Source organism: Felis catus, chromosome D4 (assembly GCF_018350175.1).
Source record: "Felis catus isolate Fca126 chromosome D4, F.catus_Fca126_mat1.0, whole genome shotgun sequence".
Classification (NCBI taxonomy): Eukaryota; Metazoa; Chordata; class Mammalia; order Carnivora; family Felidae; genus Felis; species Felis catus.
In genome coordinates, this window is record NC_058380.1 from 61108760 (window position 1) to 61128822 (window position 20063).

The 20063-nt window shown below is 44.6% G+C and overlaps 1 protein-coding gene across 1 annotated transcript in view; it reads left to right on the top strand.

Moving 5' to 3' along the window:
* Window positions 1–8046, top strand: part of GALNT12 (polypeptide N-acetylgalactosaminyltransferase 12) — a 38096-nt gene extending 30050 nt beyond the window's left edge. The window contains exons 8-10 of the mRNA XM_011288676.3: window positions 4196–4309; window positions 5552–5698; window positions 7655–8046. Coding sequence (XP_011286978.3) covers window positions 4196–4309; window positions 5552–5698; window positions 7655–7792 — 399 coding nt within the window. The 3' untranslated portion in view covers window positions 7793–8046. The remainder of the gene's footprint in view (window positions 1–4195; window positions 4310–5551; window positions 5699–7654) is intronic.
* Window positions 8047–20063: the final 12017 nt, after the last annotated feature.

The window sequence follows — 20063 nt, forward strand, 5'->3', positions numbered from 1 at the left end:
AGAAAGGCCCCTTCATGGGGACTGCTAGCCTTCCTCACCCCTTCTCCCCTCCCTGCTTTAATCCACTGTCTTTCCTTCTCCCCGTGTCTGGGCCTCAAGTCCAGAATGTCAGCACTAGAAGCCATCTCCAAATTGGTGACTATAAGCCTCCCGTTTTATAGATAAAGAAACTGAGGCTCACCTGGTGTTTCCATGTCCGGTTTCACATTACTTCAAGCTTCAGATGGCTGGACCAGTTAATAATTCCCAGCTCGGGGATTGATAAAGGCAGTAGTAGAGGGAGAAGAGTCACTTTGGTTATTTCAAAGAACCTGAAAGAAATGTCTCTGGGATGAAGCCAACTAAAATGTCCAGTGCCTTTGGCTTTGGGGAGGAACGACACCAACTTAGGAAGGTGTCCTCTGCTGTGTCGTGTTGATCAGAAGTGTCCATGTTCCATTCTGGGAGTCTTTGATAAACACAAAGCAGGACGTTAACGCATTCAATTCAGTCTTTGCTATGAAAAGGTTCAAGCAGAGAGAATGATGTAATGAACCCTGTTCCCGAGCTTCTAGAATTATGATGATATTGCCTCTCTTGCTTTCTGTCTCCTCTGCTGCATCCTCTCATATTTTTCTTTGCTCAAGCAAACCCCAGGCATCCTGTCATTTCACTCCCATTCGCTTCCCCGTGCACGTCTGTATGGACGGTATCTTCTAACCGCAGACCATTATCACACCCCCGTCGAGTGAGCAGTGATTTCTTGGTACCCTTTAATATCTAGCCCTTACCCACATTCCCCTGCTTTTTCACACCTCTCTCAGGGTAACTGGCTGGTTCCACCTGGGGTCCAGACAAGGTCTCGCGTTGTGGTTGGCTGCTAGTCCTCCCTCCCACGTCTCCTTCATCTAAGGCAGACCTCTTCCCTCCTCCTCCCCACTTGTGCTAATATTGTTGCAAAAACAGCATCCGTTGTCCAGTAGCACATCTCTCCCTTGGAATTACCTAATTGTTTCCTTGTGGTGTCTTTTAAATCGTGCCTCTTGCCCATAGTTCTTAAAATGGAAGTGAGGTCCAAAGGTCTGATTGGAATGGAATCATCAACCTTTTATGGCAAGAACACTTCACAGGTGTGTTTTGTGCTCCTGCAGCATCATCGCAGGAGCACCTAACCTCTGGTCATCCTGCTTCTAGCGATGACATTGATCAGCGGGTCCATGGGGCCTGTCCGGGACCAGCCACTATCAGGGGCCATGTCAGCATCCTCTCTCGTGTTTTCTGTAACTGTTGATAATCATCACCTAGACCCAAACTTCAAGTGGCATTGTCAAATGGTGCTTTTTCTAATCCTTTCATTTCCTCTGCATTTTTAGCTGAGATGTTTCTGTAAAGAAGAACGTTCCCTTGTTAACTGGGACCATTTGGTATTCGTGAAATTTAGAGTTCATTCAGAAAAGGCATAACAGATTTTAGGGATGAGTGGGTGACTCGGTCAGTTAAGCATCTGACCCTTGATTTCAGCTCCGGTCATGATCTCACAGTTTATGAGTTTGAGCCCCGCATCAGGCTCTGAGCTGACTGTGTGCAGCCTGCTTGGGATTCTCTCTCTCTCTCTCTCTTTCTCTCTCTCTCTCTCTTTCTTTCTCTCTCTCTCTCTCTGCTCCTCCCCTGCTCGCTCACTCTCTCTCTCTCTCTGCCTCTCCCCAACTTGCACTCTCTCTCTCTATATATATCAAAATAAAAAATAAACTTAAAAAATTAAAAACAAGAAGAGGCATAACAATTTTTAAGTCCTTCTCTTTATTTGCCTGTTTTCAGAGTAAGAATTGGCACTTCAGTTTCCTCCAGTTTGTTTGTTGGCTCATTTGCTTGTTGGCTTTTTCTTTTCTTGAGCATCACTGTAAACCAGTGGGGTTTTATATGGTCAGTGTGCTGCAGTTCGTCTGTTGGTTTCTGTTTTTTTCTTTGAACAGTTCAGGTTGCCCATCTTCAGCTAGTGAGAACCTCTTCATTTTGGCTTCTGTGATCTTGACCCCTTGTAGTAGCTTGATTGCTTCCTTGATCCCGGCCACGCTCATCTTCTACATTTGCTGCCATCCCTCCCAGAGCCCCTGACACTTTCACTGGGGGGCAGTGTTCAGAGCCCACAGTCCGGATGCCAGCTGTGGTCTCTGTCTCTAGACCACACTGTACACCAGAAACATAATGCTAGCCACATACGTAATTAAAAATTTAACTATATTTAACTTTATTTTTAAGGTTTATTTATTTATTATTTAAAAAGTTTTTTTAATGTTTATGTTTGAGAGAAAGAGAGTGCAGGTGGGAGAGTGACAGACCGAGAAGGAGATCTGAAGCAGGCTCCAGGCTCTGAGCTGTCAGCACAGAGCCCAATGTGGGGCTTGAACCCACAAACTACAAGATCACAACCTGAGCTGAAGTTGGACGCTCAACCAACTGAGCCACCCAGGTGCCCCTAGTAACCATATTTTAAAAAGGAGCAAGTGAAGTCAATAATATATTTTATTTAATTCAATGTATCCCCAGTATTATCATTTCAACATGTAGTTGATGTAAAAATTTATCGAGATGCATTACGTCTTTTTCTCATACTGTCTTGAAACCTGCTGTGTATTTTACACTCACTGCATATCTCAATTTGGACTTGGTCACATTTCAAGTGCCCAGTGGCCACATATGGCCAGTGGGTACCATGTGGGGTGCACAGTGCTATAGTTTTTCAGTGGGTAGAGAAAGGAAATGCATATTTTTGAGAAACAAATCATGAACTCATACTGATATCTCAAATTTAAATGTAATCTTACAGGATTTTTTCTTCTTCGATATTATACTTGTATTACTTTTTTCTTACACTGAAAATCTTAGTTTCAAAAATATTACCATATTATTTATTTGCTTTATCTTAAAAGATATTTAAAATAGTTTCAAAATAATAATTCACTATTACCACTGACAGTTGATACTGAATGAGGTTTAGGATTTCTTTGCTGCTCTATTTGTTTATAGAATATAGTTCACTAAGGAAATGTAATCAAACATGGAATGTTCTAAAAAACAAAAACAGCAGGGAATGTTCTAAAGTCATTTAATATCATTCTTTTTTCTGTTTCACCAACTTGATACAGCTAGCTTAGTTTATCTCAGTTTTAATTTTTAGGGGTTCCCACCTCTCTTTTAGTGTTTTTTCCATTTCAAATCTTTCTGAACATAGGGAGTTCATTTGAGGTCACAGTCCTTTGGTGGTCAAGCGTGGGGACTGATTTGCTAGATGACATTTGAGCCCTTCCAAATCTGAGGTGTTCTGCTTATTCTAACCAGATTTCTTCACAAGCAAAGGGACTTCAGGAACATGGAAGTCTGTGCTTTGTGAGCTAGTGGATTGGATTGTGGAATCTTCTTTCAATATGACTGAGTCTTATCTTCAGAAACAGGCTAGTCAAGGGTGGACGAGGGCCAGGGCAGGAGAGGGATTCATGAGGAGTTCATTGAGGGGTCTTTGAACTCTCCAGAAAGAGATTTGGAAGGTGTATGTCTGTCCCTGGAGGCTACTAAAAGGGAGGCGGGAGCATGATTTTTTTCTCTTGGAATGATCGAAGGGTTTTAGATCTAAAGGGTACCTTAGAGATGGCATTAGATTAGACAGCGTTGAGTGATGGGGAGAGCACTGGACTTGGGGTCTGAGTTCCTGGATTCAAGACTCAGGCATCTCCACTCGTGTGACCTTGGGCCATCAGCTCTGTATTGTGCTGTTCCTATAGTCTAGAATGGTGGACTTCTCATCTGGAAAATGGTGAGTCTCTCACACAGGATGTCTTTTGCAGATGCCTGCTTGCAGGGGTCCTTGGTACATGTGTGAGGCAGCAACCCAGCTCTGCACAGACCAGTGCAGCAATAAGTCTGCACCAAGGAGAAATGGAGAGATAAGAGCTTTCAGGTCATAAAGAGTTAATCTCTCTGCAACTCAGATTTATCTTTAGAAATGGGGGTTATGATTCTTGCCTATGGTATAGAATGGGAAAGCACTTTCAAAACTAAAAATCTAAGGAGCTCTTACCCAGTAAGTCCGGTTCTTGACTCAATGACTCCTCTCCAATGGAGTGGCTCTCCAATGGGAGTCATTACCGTGGGAGCCTTGGGTGGAACCTGTTGTTGTGTATAAATCTGGACCAAAATGCCACCTTTATGTTTTGTTTAGCTCCAGAACAAAGGACTAAGAGATTACTGCTTTGACTATAACCCTCCCAATGAAAACCAAATCGTGGGACACCAGGTCCTTCTCTACCACTGTCATGGAATGGGTCAGAACCAGGTAGGTGCTGCTTCTCTATAGTTTGACATTCTTGAGCCAGGGGAAAACAGACAGCGGGAGCCTGAATGTTCAAGGGACCGTTTGTGTGGGGTCTTTAAAGAGAGAAATGAGGGAAGTCTCTCTTTTTTTTAAAATTAAATATTTGAGGGGCGCCTGGGTGGCTCAGTCGGTTAAGTCTCCGACTTCGGCTCAGGTCACGATCTCACGATCTCACGGTCTGTGAGTTCGAGCCCCGCGTCGGGCTCTGGGCTGATGGCTCAGAGCCTGGAGCCTGCTTCCGGTTCTGTGTCTCCCTCTCTTTCTGCCCCTCCCCCGTTCATGCTCTGTCTCTCTCTGTCTCCAAAATAAATAAACGTTAAAAAAATTTTTTTAATTAAATATTTGATGTATATATATATATTTTTTGCATTATGAGGGTACTATATGCTTTTGCAGAATATTTGGGAAATGCAAAAAAATATAAGCAGTAAGTGAATGACAGGACCCTGCAACCACCATTAGAACTAAGACCTAGTTATTTCTCGTCTTCCTTTATGCAAGGCCTTTAGATCATGTGTTTTAAATAGTTATTATCATAATGTCTATATGTTTTATATTCCATTCTTTCCACTTCATCATACTTTTCACATGTTATTAGACATCCTTTGAGAATGTCATTCCTAATGGCCTCTTGATAATCCTTTGTGTGGCTGTATTACTGTTTAGTTAACTGATTCCCTGCCTGCCTGTTTTTGATTGTAAAGTAACCATGCCACTAACCTCTTGTCAGAAACAAAAGTGGGGGGGTGGGGAGCAACAGATCTGCGTGTCCGATGACTTCTTTAGAATTAATGCTTGAACAGAATTCTAGGTTTTGATGGATAGTGCCATGTAAAGTGGTGTTTAGGGCAATTGCTGGTGGCCGGGGCAGGTCTGTCTGGGTTAAGTGCTGAGCTTCAGGCTGGTCAGGGGAGCAAGTTCTGGAAGGTCTGTGAATTGCAACAGATTCCAGCCCCAGGAGGCAGATAAACCACCAGGGCGGGCCCGTGGAGGACGCAGGAGACGCAGGAGACCCAGAGGAGGGAAACATTGGCTACCTGGACCTTTAAAGCCTTCCTGCCTTAAGCAGTGTCAGACACCTAGAGATGAGTGGGTGGGATTTGAGTTTCTTCCAGCTCCAAGTCACCCCAGGCTCTCGTCCAGCCATTTCCCTCTCTCCACATCAGAGAGTAACTGACGCACGATTGGCTGCTCCATTTTTAGTTTTTCGAGTACACGTCTCGGAATGAAATACGCTATAACACTCACCAGCCAGAGGCCTGCATCGCTGTGGACGCAGGAATGGATATTCTCGTCATGCAACTCTGCCAGGAAACTGCCCCGGAGAATCAGAAGTTCATCTTGCGGGAGGTAAGTGAGCCGTCTGCTGCCCTCCTTGCTCTCGGTGCATGGGCTGCAGAAGGGGGACTGGAGGTAAAGAGTGTTCCCTGGCACAGTCCTCGAGGGTCTCAGGGATGCGGCCACATCTGGGGAGACCAGGGAGTTCACCATGGACCCAACAGTATGGTCGGGGCGCCGGCATCCAGCATCAGGAGTGCTTTGACTCCCATCTAGTCGTTCTGGCCTCCTTAGACCGTGAGCCATAGTCCCGGAGTGAGGAGCTGTCGCAAACACAGTCAAGGATGAAATGGGCTTAAAATGAGTGAAACGAATAGCCAAAGCGTGAGGATGTGAGGTTAGATCCAGGGGCAAGCTACTCCATTTCTTTAAGCCTCATTTTTCCCAGCTGTAAAATGGGAACAATAATAGCCTGTCTACCTCTAGTGTGGACTAGATGGACAACAGAAATAGTCCTTGGAAACCATAAAGCTCTATAGAGATCAGTTGTTACCTGCAGGGTAATCACCAAGAAAACATCTCTCTGATGGCGCTGGCTCTCCATCAGAATAGTTGATGTTGATTTGGAACCGGGTATTATTTCAGGCCCGTTAGGCACTAGCCCCACCACACTTGGCCACAAGCTGTAACAGGACTTGTGAATCTGTCAAATCTTTTGACTCACTAAAAAGCACTTGAGGGAGTAAATCCAAAGAAAATAATTCAAAAGACGAAATGAGTTTATTTTTATCTCCATAGGAAGCTTTCGTTCCCAGCCTGGCCCCAGGGATGAAAAGATTGGTCTAATTTGCTAATAAATGGGTTAATTCTAAGCATGATTAAAAGTTGGAGTACATTTTCCTGTAGAAGATATGATTATCAGTGAAATTTGCGGGCTACCTGAACAAGCCTGCGCCATGGTGTTATCCGTCTGATATCAGAAATAAGAGGGAAGATACTTCTGCAAGCTCCCCGTCTGGTTCTCTGCAGCGCCTGCCTCCATCCCCTTGTCTTGTTTCTTCTAACTGTAAGCCCTCAAGGGGCTTACACAGTAATGTAAGCTAGAAATCATAAAATTGGTTTGAAACATCATTAAAATTGTATCTTTAAATTTCAGTGACCAATTAAGGAAAAGTAAAGTCTCCTTAGAAGGTTGGGAAAAGGGATGCTATTTAATTATTTCCTTTCATGGTACTCTGAAGGCAACATTTGAACTCTTTTAAGGGTTTTCAGGGTTAATATTTTTGAGATTCTTCTGCCTATAATTTTATTCCCAAAGGTTTCTCTTTCCCTGGAACAGGTATGTCACTTGCTCAGCTGTGATTAAGTTCCCAGGGAACTTAAAGCTTACAACAGAGAGGTGGAGGAAAAAAACAGACTCAAGGATGGGGGAGAGTTTCGCTGAGGTAACTCAGAACAGTTGGGAAAAGGAAGACAAGGGGAAGGCCTTAAAGAGGACCATGATCTTTTGGGGTTGGGGAAATTGGCACAGTCCCATAGAACCCATGTCCTCAGGTGACTTGTCCCCTTGCCCAGCTGTTCTCTGGCTGAGCTGGGACTACAGCCAAGTTTCCTGATTCTGTATTTAAATACCTAAGAGAAAGAGATCGCCAGGGATGGAATTAGTTGACCTAAGGGAAGCGGAAGATGTTAATAAAGAATCTTTGATCCTAATTTCCCTCAAGGAGAAGAATAGCAGTAGGGAGACTTGGGATCTGACGGATCCCCAGAGCAGCCAGCAGGTGGCACCACTCGCCCTGACGGTGGAGTCCGGGACCCTGGCGAGCCTGACGCGCTTGTCCACTCCTGGCTCTGTCTATGCGTGGGCAGTCCTGAGTTGCCTCAGTACGGGGCAAACACAGTGCTCAGTAAATATTTCTGCAATGATAAAAAATCACCCGAGCTCTTAACACATTTTAAGGAAAAAGCTACTTTCTGAGGAATTATTTGTATTTCTGGTAAACAGCCAGTGCTTATTCTCTCTTGTAGGATGGTTCTTTATTTCACGTACAGTCCAATAAATGCGTTCAGGCTGAGAAGAAGGCCTTCAGTGACAGTTTCATACCATTTCTACGGCTCTGCACCAACTCGGAACATCAGAAATGGTTCTTTAAGGAACACATGTAATACCAAGAAGCTCCACGAAGGAGTGGCAAGGCCCCCGGACTCTGGTGACAGACCCACCCCAACCCTGGCTTCCTTGTTTTTATAAGGAAGTCATTTTGCAATCTGTGAATGTGACGTTGGATTTAATCAGCTTTGTACTGATTTGGAAAACTTCAAAATTGCTCCCAAATGCCCTATTTTCGAAGGGTGATCATAAAATGTTAACTCGTGGCATTCATTCAGAGAATTAAAATCTTTAAATATTTTTCTATCAAGATGTATGTCCTACTGTCATGTCTTTTTCTTAACCCCTAGCAAAGAGGTAAATCTTCTCTTTTGGTGTTTGTGAGGGTTCCACGAATATGTGGAAATCAGACTCATGTAATGTACTCTGTGTACACTGATAACACCTCAAGCATGGGGTTAGGTTTTTCTCAGTGTAGACAGATGGACACGAGGAACATTGTATTGATTCCTTCACACTATTGAGATATTCCAGGTTTATTGAAATAAAGAATGCTATTTGCTTATGTGTTGCCACCATAGTCAAAATTCCAGCAAAGGTTTACATTAGCTAAAGAGAACTAAACCAAAGCTGAAGTCTTTTTTTTTTAATTTCTTAATGTTTATTTATTTTTGAGAGAGAGAGAGAGAAAGACAGAGCGTGAGTGGGGGAGGAGCAGAGAGAGAGGGAGACACAGAATCCGAAGCAGGCTCCAGGCTCTGAGCTGTCAGCACAGAGCCCGACGTGGGGCTCGAACCCCCAAACCGTGAACTCATGACCTGAGCCAAAGTTGGATGCTTAACCTGCTGAACCACCCAGGCGCCCCACCAAAGCTGAAGTCTTAAAGGAACAGTGTGACTTGCTGAGCCACAGTAAACTTGAAGCACACGGTGGCCTTCCGACAATGCCCAGCTGTGATGTGGCTGGCTACTTTCGGTAATTACCTCTGTGACTTTAAAAGACATTTATGTCATTTCACATTTTAATCACACATTAGCATCAGGGGAAATTCAATGTGCTCTATGAAATGCAGTTTTCAAATTTGTTCATTGATGAGATTTGGTCCTGAACCCCGTGTTCAGTTCCGTGCTATAGCAGCTCCTGCTGCTGTTTGTCAGTAATTCTGATCTGTGAACTAGTCCAGATCCACTTCTGAGATCTTGTCAACCTGATGACATCAGTGTGATGATTAAAAGGAAACTATGAGGACATTGCAGGTCTTTGGTTTTGTAACCAATCAGATGTGAGCAATGAAGACACAGGCGTACTTGATTTCAACGTACATTTCCTACCCCCTCATGCTGTCTTAAAAGCATCCTCCCTTCTCTGAGCAATCTGGTTTAACAATCACCCAGAACAACTCCAACTGACCTGGCTAGTGTCAATCTGATGCCTCTTAACCACACTGAACTTTGGTTTCTTTTTCTGTCAAATGAGAATAATGAAACTAGCCTTGGGGAGGGGGGGGGTTGTGAGGATTACATAACAGAGCAGATGAGGGCTTAGCTTAGTGCCTGGCAAGCAGTACACGCTCATTAAATTTCTTTTTTTTTTTTAATGTTTATTTTTCAGAGAGAGAGAGAGAGAGCGTGCGCGCGTGAGCAGGGGAGGGGCAGAGAGGGGGAGACACAGAATCCCAAGCAGGCTCCAGGCTCTGAGCTGTCAGCACAGAGCCTGATGTGGGGCTTGAACTCATGAACTGTGAGCTCATGACCTGAGCGGAACTCAGACACTTAACCGACTGAGCCACCCAGGCGCCCCTTGTTAAGTTTCTATTTTCATAAATAACATGTTATACAATGTGAAGCACAATAAGCATCTGCGGCCATTTATTCAAAAATAAGTATTAAAGAATTTAGTGATTTTATCCTTATGGGATTAAATAGCTCATTGGCAGGTGGGACTAGGGTATGAACCCCTTCCAGCACAGCTCAGTTCTCTCGTAAATGGTTAAAGTGAGAAATTTTATGTTATGCATATTTTACCTTTGCTGTGTGTCAGTCTGAGCTCCATGCAGGGGTGTGGGAAGACGGTTCGGGCAGGCATAAATGGATGCCGACCAAATTCATAAAGAGTGCAAGGGTGCCTGGGTGGCTCAGTCGGTTAACCGTCCGACTTCAGCTCAGGCCATGATCTTGAGGTTCGTGAGTTCGAGCCCCGCACTGGGCTCTGTGCTGACAGCTCTGAGCCTGGAGCCTGCTTCGGATTCTGTGTCTCCCTCTCTCTCTGCCCCTCCCCGCTTGCGCTCTGTCTCTTTCTCTCTCAAAAATAAATAAACATTAAAAAAAAAAAAAAAAAGAGTGCAAGGGGGCCACAACGTGCATTTTTGTGTGCGCTCACTGGGCACTGCCACCAACTTGTTTGGCTTAAGAAGTCATCCCTCTTCCTCCTGCTATCAACTTATGTGCGGTTATTTTTAGGGTAGAAAACTAATAAAAATAATATTTTTTTAGGATGCCAAGGGAAATATTTGTACAGACTGGGAGGCAATTTACAATATTTTGATGAACATTTTCCTTCACTGATGGATGAGGAATCTGAGCCTGGGTGTCTCCATCTGACCCACTGGAAGGTGTGAGTTGGCCCCTAGTCCTAGTGTGCTGAGCCAGGGGTCCTGGGGGCCAGCCTTAGCTATGTAGGTTATTTCACCTCCCAGGACTCATTTCCTCATCTACATAATGGGGATAAGAATGCCCTTAAGATTGTTGATTTCTTTTTTCTTCCTTTTTTTTTTTTTTTTTTTTTTTTTTAAGTAGGCTTCACGCCCAGCGCGGAGCCCAATGTGGAGCTTGAACTCACAACCCTGAGATCAAGACCTAAGCTGAGATGGAGAGTGAGATGCTTAACCAGCTGACCCACCCAGGTACCCAAGCATGTTGATTTCTTACCTAAATTTTTTAGTTACACTTTTAGTGGTTACCCTAAGGATTATAGTCTGCTTCCTGAATTTATCACAATCTTCAGCATAGTATTGAGTTAATTCCAGTAAAATTTAGCAAATTTGTATCAGTGTAGCTTCATTTCCTACCCCCTCCTCTGTGCTATTGTAGACATACAAATTGTGTTAATATATGTTATAAATTCAGTAGAATGGTATAATTATGGCTTTATTTTTATTATTACTCTGAAGAGTAATAAGAGAAGAAAAAGATGTATATATACACAGTCTCTTATATTTATCACCTAAGTATCATTTTCCATGCTGTTCACCACTTGCTGTGAATCTGAGTACCCTCTGGTATCATTTTCTTTCAGTGTAAAGACTTTCTTTGGTATTTCATCTGGGCTAGATCTGTTAGCAACAAAAGCTCAGTTTTTATTTATTTGGGAATGTTTCTATTCTACCTTCAATTTTTTGGAAGATAGTTTGGTTGGCTATAGAATGCTCATTTACAGGGTTTATTCCCCCCTTCATCATGGTGAGTTTCAGATTATACCACCCTAGTGTTGCCTTGGTTTTGAATGAGAGGTCATTTGGTAATCATTTGGTTACCTGTGATGAGCCATTTTTCTCTTGCTGCTTTTAAGATTTTCTCTTTGTCTTTGTCTTTCAGCAGTTTAAGATACGTCTAGATGTGGCCCGTGTTTATCAGACTTGGGGTTTGTTGCAGCCTTTGGAATGCAATGCTCTTAAAATCAGTGTGGGAAGATGTTAGCCATTATCTCTTCAAATATTTTTTCTGCCCTTTTATTCTTCAAATTGGATAATGTCTGATAATCTGTCTTTAAGTTCATTTGATTTCTTTTGCCATCTCAAACCTGCTGCTGGGTTTATGTTTTGTTTTGTTTTGTTTTTGGTTATTATATTTCTCATCTCTGAATATCCATTTGGTTCTTTTTTGTAGCGTTCATTTCTATGTTGAGATTTCTTCTGTACTGACCCATCGTTAGCGCATTTTCTTTTAGTTCTTTGAATATAGTGTTAAAAAATTCTTTGAATATATTTTTAATAACTGCTTTGAAGCTTTTGCATTGTAACAGCTTAAAACATTAAATATATTATCTTACAGTTTCTGTAGGTCAAATTTGGGGCATGTCTCGACTTGATTCTCTGCTCAGGGTCTCCCAAGGCTGCAATTAAGGTGTCGACCTTGGCTGTGATCTCATCTGAGACTCAGGGTCCTCCTCTAAGCTCCCTGGTTGTTGGCTGAATCCAATTCTCTGGGGCCACAGAATTAAAGACCTCAGCTCTAAAAGTCCACTTTCTGCTCCCTGCCATGTGGCCCCCTCCACAACACGACAGTTTACTTCTTTAAGGCCAGTAGGAGAGTGCCTATTGCTAATTCTTATCTCTTTTAAGAGCTCACTTGATTACGTCAAGTTGACCCAGGATAATCTCCCATCTCTTAACTCAGAAATCATCTGATCCAGGGTATTATTTACATCCACAAAATGTCTTCAGCAGAGTTGTATCCCATCATATTCCCAGCCCCTGCCCACACTCAAGGGGATGAGACCACACAGAGCATGTCCGCCAAAAGGCAGAATGTTTGGGGCTCATCCCATTCTGTCTGCCACAGACCGCCCTCTGGCCCGCAGTAGTTTATACCCCCTCCACATAAAAAATACATTCATCCCCACCCCAGGTTCCTGAGCCTCATCTCATTACAGTATGAGTTCAAAGTCAAAAATTTCATCATCTGAATCGAAATCTCACCAGCTGAAAATCCAAAAACTAAGTTGGGTCCAGGTCCAGATGGGGCTCCTGGGAGCCCTCTGGCATGTGCTGTGGCCAGGGTGTGGCTCCTCTCCACCCACGGGCCTGCAAAGCCAAAGGGACAGGTTACCTGCCCTCACATGGCCAGCACACAGCAGTGGGAAAGCATGTGATCACGGTTGCAGACTTTCTGTCTCTAAAAGGGGGACATGAAGGTCAGAAGGAGCCACAGGTCCATAACACTCTGAAATCTAGCCACATAAATGTTTGCCTTTTTTGGATTCACTTTCGAGACCTGGGAAGAACCTCCGGGACTCTTGTCTCTTTCTTCTGGGCATGAAGTTCCCCCTTTTCGTGTCCTCCTTCCTTTTATATGAAAGGTAACATGATTGCAACTGAATAGTTTTACCAACCTGCTTCCTCCAGTGGAGTTTTAGGGGCCCAAGAGTCTCCGTTCATGTTGTACTCTGTCCCTTTTGCAGTCCAAGCTGGCAGGATTTCTGCTAAAATGATTTTCTCAAGAACTTTGAGCATCTTGTATGAATTCACTGCTTTTCACTTCACTAAACAGAAGCCACATCCACAGATCTTTTTAAAAACGTTGCTTCTCTGTTGGCCTCCTGTTAAGATGCCTGGGGGATAATGACTTCAAGTTTCCTAGATGCCCCTGGTTCAGCTGTGAAGACGTTTGAGGTGCCCACACCCATAATTTCTTGAAAGGGCCCCACAGTTGGTGTGACTGAATATTCTGACCTTTTGATTTCTCTGGGGTTTTAACAAAAGGTGGTGCAGTCATACACTCAACCTTTTCTCTGTGATACACATTCAGCAACCATCCTGATTTTACCATCTTTTGCCATCTGGAGAGTCTGAGAATTTTCTAAATAATTTAGTCCTACTTCATTTTTGTGTAACTATCTATCTGTCTCTTGTGTTCTTCTATGCATGGCAGGAGACCAGGCAGCACCCAGCACTGCCTGGAAATCTTAGCTATATAACAGGTTCATCCCTTCAAATTCTACGTAAGTGCAGGAAGTTTTGCTAAGCTTTCTGCCACCATATAACAAGGGTCCCCTCACTCCTGTTTCCAATAACGTGGTCCTCACTTTCTTCTAATCAATCCTTGTAATCCTTCACCAACAGTGTCCTCAACATCCATTAAAAAAATTTTTTTTTAATGTTTATTTTTAAGAGAGAGAGACACAGCATGAGCCGGGGAGGGTGCAGAGAGAGAGAGAGAGGGAGACACAGAATCTGAAGCAGGCTCCAGGCTCTGAGCTGTCAGCACAGAGCCTGACGTGGGGCTCAAACCCACCAACCTTGAGATTGTGACCTGAGCTGAAGGTGGATGCTTAACCCACTGAACCACCTAGGTGCCCTCTTTATCCAGATTTTTTTAAGTTAATTAATTTATTTATTTTGAGAGAGAGAAAGCTCGAGTGAGGGAGGGGCAGAGACAGGGAGAGAGAGAGAGAATCCCAAGCAGGCTCTGCACTGTTTTTGCAGAGCCCAATGCAGGGCTTGAACTGACAAACCATGAGATCATGACCTGAGCCAAAACCAGGAGTCCGACGCTTAACCGACTGAGCCACCCAGGTACCCCACATCCATATATCTATGAACAGTCTGTTCAAGGAAATTTAGCCTTTCTTACCATGTTCTGCAAAATTCCTCCAGCTTTCTCCCACTGTTCAATTCCAAAGCTGCTCCCCATGCTAGATATCTGTTACAGCATTGTCTCACTTCTGAGTACCGAAACCTGTATTAGTTTCCTATTGTTGTGTAACAAACCACCACAAACCCAGTGGCTTACAATAACCCTCATTTCCCTGTAGGTCGTTAGCCTGGGCATCACTTAGCTGGCTTCTCTGCTCTGGGCTCATGGGCTGAAATCGAGGATCTGTCGGGGCTGCTGTCTTTTCTGAGGCCTGGAGTCTTCTTCTAAGCCCACTATTTGTGGGCAGAATTTGGATCTTTGTGCTTATAAGACTGACAGCCTCAGCTCCTAGAGGTCACCTGCTGAGAGAAATTCTCTAGCTGGCTGTGAAGAAGTCCGCTGCCGTGTTGTGATGAGGCCAAGCGGCTAGAACCTGAGGATGGCCGCTGGGAGCTCAGAGTGGCCGAGTTCATGTTGAATTTCTGGAAACATACCCACCAGTGTGGTTATTACATAACAACAATGCAGACAGTGCAGGCGCATTTGAAAATCAAGTTCAGGGATGCCATGTTTGTCATCGGATGCCTGCTTATACCATTCAAGAAGGGTCCTTTTTGAAAACTTGTAAACATTCCCAAGAAACGAAATCTTCATCACATGATGAACCCCTTAGACATCATTTGGGAAGGATTTATTTTATGTATGTGAGTCAATTCCAGATTTCTTTAAGGGTTGAGTATATGTTCAACTTAAATTGCCTGCACTAACTAGCTTCCTTCTTTCTGCCTGTGAAAACAGTGCTTCTCACACTTGCATGTGCACAGGATCACCTGGAAACTTGGTAAAAGGTAGATTCGTGTTGAGTAGGTCCGGGTTGGGCCTGTACATTGTACATGTCTTATGAGCTCCGGGATGATGCCAAGGCTGCTGGTCTGTGGGCCATATTTGGAGTGGCCAGATGTTCAAGCGAGAAAAAGAAAGAGGGCAGAAAGCTCCAGGTTGGCCAGTCACTAATGTCTTACCCTCACACACACGCCAGATGGTGTTGTCAGTTCAGGAAACATACCACAGCTTTATTTGAGGCCGAGTCTATTGGTCTAAAAATCCTCCAACTCATGGGTCCACAGGATGCAGACCTGGAAGGTGCCCAGAGGTCACTCCGTGCCCAAGGTAGCCAATGGCAGAACTGAGGCCAGGCAGGGAAAGGGTTTTGCCTGAGGTCACACAGCAAGTCAGGGACGGCACTTTCTTCGCCATTCCGTCATTCCATCCGGTCCCCTGTGTTCTAAATTTGGTCTGGGTGTGTTTTTCTTAAAGTGTTAAATTGGTATTCTGTTAAAAAAAGTCGTATCTTCAAACATTGGCTTTAATATATTATGTGAAATTATGAAATAAAATTAGTTACCAATCTTGATAAAAAGTTCTGAAGACCTTGCTACGTGGCTGGTTGTACCACAACTACAATGTTTATTTAACAAGCAGGGTGGGAAATACTGGCCTCTTCAGTCTCCTAATGTTTGTGAGGTTTAATGCACTACACACTAGATTTCTCATACTTATACACAACTTTAGAGTTCTGTTTTCAAGGGCATTATTTTTTTTTAGTGTTTGTTTATTTTTGAGAGAGTGAGAGCACAAGTAGGGGCGGGGCAGAGAGAGAGGGAGACAGAGGATCTGAAGCAGACTCCATAGTGACAGCAGGGAGCCCAATGTGGGCTAGAACTCAGGGACCTCGAGATCATGACCTGAGCCAAAGTCGCTCAACCAACTGAGCCACCCAGGTGCCCCTCAAGGTATTATTTTGTTTGATCCTACAAAGTCATCTGGGTAAGGATTGCTGTCTCCTGTTTGCTGCTGCTGCTGCTGCTAATAGTAATAATAATAATAATAATAATAATAATAATAATAATTCTTATTATTATTATTCCATGAGGTGGGCTGTGCTCTAAATAGTTCATGTAAATGATCTAATTTAATTCTCAAAACACCCAGTGAGGTAGGTGTTAGTCGTCCCCTCCCTGTGCCCCTTTTAAATGTGAGGACACTGAGACTCACAGAGAGTAGGGAATTCATCTAAGGCCACACAGCTGATAGGCGGCAGTGCTGGGATCTGAGCTCAGCTATCTGAGCTCTGTCCTCTGCCTCCCCCAGAGGAGGGATGACCCACCCAACAGCCCCTGCCCGCAGGGCCCCCTTCACTCTTGGTCCAGTTACGCCACACTGCCAGTTACTTATGGCATGAGAATTACTGAGTCTATCCTGCTTGGAAAGTTCAGGAGGTCACGGTGGACTCCTGTCTCTGGGCAAGCTCATTTCTTTTGAAGGTGCTAAGTCCAGGAACAAACCCGGGGACACTGTCCCAAGTGCAGAGTGGCCGAAGGTTCCGACCGGTTCCTTCACGGCCAGCTGTCTGGGTGCAATCCCTTTTGTCCATACAGCCTGCCCTCTCTCTCTTTCAAAGGCAGCAAAACTGGGTTTGGGAGTTTTGCAGTCTCTCCCATGAGATTCTTGCTGCAGAGCCAGGGAGGCCCACAGTCTATGGGCAGGGCAGCTGCAATCACTCCATCCAGCATGTTTCTGTCTTCAGAGTGCTTGAAACCCATGGGGCGGAGAGTTTTGTCACATCTGCTATGTCATGATTCCTCTGTGAGTCATCTTGAACCTTCTTTTACAAGGCAAGGGTCAGTGGAAGTGATTGCTCATTAGAATTAAGACAGTTATTTCAGTATCCCAAAAAGAAATTGCCAGAAGGGTGTGTCTATTGGGCAGCTCTGGTTATTAACTCAAGAGTGATTGCAACTCAGCCCTGGAGTCTAATTGCCAACTGTTACAAAAGGAAGCAAACTACTGGGTTGTGGAATTTGAAGGGACTGTAGAAGTCCTATGTTCAACTCACTCCTGATGCAGGACTCGCTCCTCGTCCCCAGTCTGTGGTCAGAGACACTGGCTAGTCCATAGCCCCTGGGAGGGATGCTCCTCCCTTTTCAGGCCATTCTTTTCTCAAATGGCTTATGAAGCTGAAATTGTCTCCCTGAAGGTTCCCTTATTGTTCTGGATCTCCCTGGGAGGCCACCCAGTGTGTTTGCCTCTCAGAGATTCAAGGAGAGAGGATATATGTCCAAGTCTTCTCTGTTCCAGGCCAGCCAGCCTCATTTCTTCAAACCATTCTGATGGGATGTGGCTTCCACTGGAGTTCTGGGAGTAGGGAAGATAAACGTTTGCATTACATCTGCTCCATTTAACCAAAGGTCAAGACTCTGTTCACCATTGCTGCAGAGAGGTCTAGGCGAGCTTAGGTTGTCCCAGATGCTCTGAGGGCAATAAAATCACATCAGGGGCTGTGGGGCAGGGTGGAGCTGTGCATGCGTGTCTGTGTGTATGGCAGCAAGACTGGGAGAAATGGTGTAAGGCAACCTTCATTTTCCATAACAGGAAGTCAATAATAATAATCTAAAACAGAAAAATCACGAGAAAGTAGGGCTGCTATGTTATCTGAAATACGGAGGCAAATACTGGAAGAAATAGCTTGAAATGTTGAGCCTGGGGGCGCCTGGGTGGCGCAGTCGGTTAAGCGTCCGACTTCAGCCAGGTCACGATCTCACGGTCCGTGAGTTCGAGCCCCGCGTCGGGCTCTGGGCGGATGGCTCAGAGCCTGGAGCCTGTTTCCGATTCTGTGTCTCCCTCTCTCTCTGCCCCTCGCCCGTTCATGCTCTGTCTCTCTCTGTCCCCCCCAAAAAAATAAATAAACGTTGTTTTAAAAAAAAAAAAAAAAAAAAAAAAAAAAGAAATGTTGAGCCTGGGAGCCAGATCTGGATGGGGTAGGGGTGGGGAGGGGCAGGGGACTGCTGATTTTATTATAAACCTTGAGTACTATTCAGCTTTTTAAGCAAAGTACTTCTGCTAACTAAGTACATTTGGGAAAGATTATCTTTAAAAATTCTCCCAAATGAATTCTCAGTCCAAACTCTTGTTAGCAGGAAAACATTAGGGACCTAGATTTGGCTTTATTTGGCTGGCTAGATTTAAAAGAGGTTGGAATTTGTCGAAGGACAGACCCGGATATAAATTCTGATTGGTCACTTGCCAGCTCTGTGACTTTGGGCAAGTAACCTAACCCCTCTGAACCACAAGTCCTCCTCTGTAAAATAGAGGCAGTGCCAGTACCTAACTCTCAGGGGGTCATGAGCATTAAACGAGATGAGGTGGGCAAAGCTGGGAGCATAAAGCACCCAGCTGAACAGGTGCTTGGGGACCATTTGCTGACCAAACATTGAGAGTTGCTTGTACTAAGACATGCTGGGTACCAGGCCAGCCGTCAGAAACAGTAAGGAGTATCTCAGACCTCTGCCCAAGAATAACAGTTGCTCTTTGTAAAAGTCCTGGATTCTGTGCTCTTTGCTGCCTTGTGGCTGAACGAATGAGCAAAAGAAGTCCTCAGAGGCTCCCCGGTCTCCCTCCCCCTCCATCCATAGGGAAGTTAACTTTTCAACTCATCTCTTCTCATTATTCATCTGTGGGAAAACTTTGAACTCAAGAACTGCAGGAGGCTTGGGGGGTCATTTTCGTCCAGTCTTTTCACTGTACGGTGGGGGCACCGCATCCTAAGAGGGGCCAGGAAGCAGGCTCCCAGGCTGGTTCATCCTCTGCACCCACAGGTAGGGGAGGGGAGCGTGAGTCTGGGCTACTCTGCAAAACCCCAGCTGGCCATGGGGTTGGAAAGACCTGGGGAGCCTGTCCTGACATAGAATGGGCTTAGGAAACTCCTTTTGGAACCAGAAGCTGAAGGGAAATAAAACTGCCCTTTCTGGGTAAGATTCTGGACAGTTCTGGGAACTTGTCTGCAGAACAAATTGATTTATGGGGATCCAGCTGTGAAGAACTGTACAAAACAGGGAACAGAGGAGATACACTCCAGATGTGGCTTTATTAAAGGCAGGGGTAGAACAGTGGGGTTGAAAGACTTTCTGAGGTCCATTGGGCCATGGAGACTTTGAGAAAGTATGGCCAAGAGCCTATGGCTTTCAGCTGCCAATTCTGAGCTGGAAAACAGCTTAGAACCCATTGTGTCCGAGCCCTTGAAATTGTAGATGAGAACCCCGAGGTCCAGGGAGGGAAGGGGCTTACCCTGCATCACACAGAGAGGGGAGATGAGGCTGGGACCAGAACCCACATCAGCTGGTGCCCGTTCCAAGGTCTGTCTCATCACCCACCCTTGCTCTTCTGTCTTTTAGATTTAACTCAGGCTGTTTCCTTAATTTCAAGTTGAGGGAAGGCTCAACCCTGCCACACTCTGATGGTGAATGGATTTCAGTTTTTTTGAGGCCTGGAAATGAGACTCATATTTGGTAGAATCTCAAATGGAGTCTAGACTCTCTTTCCTACCATCATATCTTTTTAAAAAAAATTTTAATGTTTATTTATTTTTGAGAGAGAGAGAGAGAGAGATGGAGAGTGAGCAGGAAAGGGGCAGAGAGAGACAGACAGACAGACAGACAGACAGAAGCAGGCTCCAGGCTCTGAGCTGTCAGCACAGAGCCTGATGTGGTGCCCAAACTCACAAACTGCGAGATCATGACCTGAGCCGAAGTCAGATGCTTAACCAACTGAGCCACCCAGGCGCCCCTCCTACTATCACATTCTTTTTTTTTTTTTTTAATTTTTTTTTCAACATTTATTTATTTTTGGGACAGAGAGAGACAGAGCATGAATGGGGGAGGGGCAGAGAGAGAGGGAGACACAGAATCGGAAACACCCTCCAGGCTCTGAGCCATCAGCCCAGAGTATCACATTCTTGACATAGATTGTCTCCCCCCTCCTCCCTAACACTTTACTTTTTCCAGATTATTAGGAAGATATATGCTTAGCTGAAAATTTAGAAACTATGCAAGAATATAAAGAAATCAGCTAACTTCTGGCTACCCAGAGATGGTACCATTTGGAAGTTTTTCCTTCCAGTCTTTCTTTGTCCCCACCA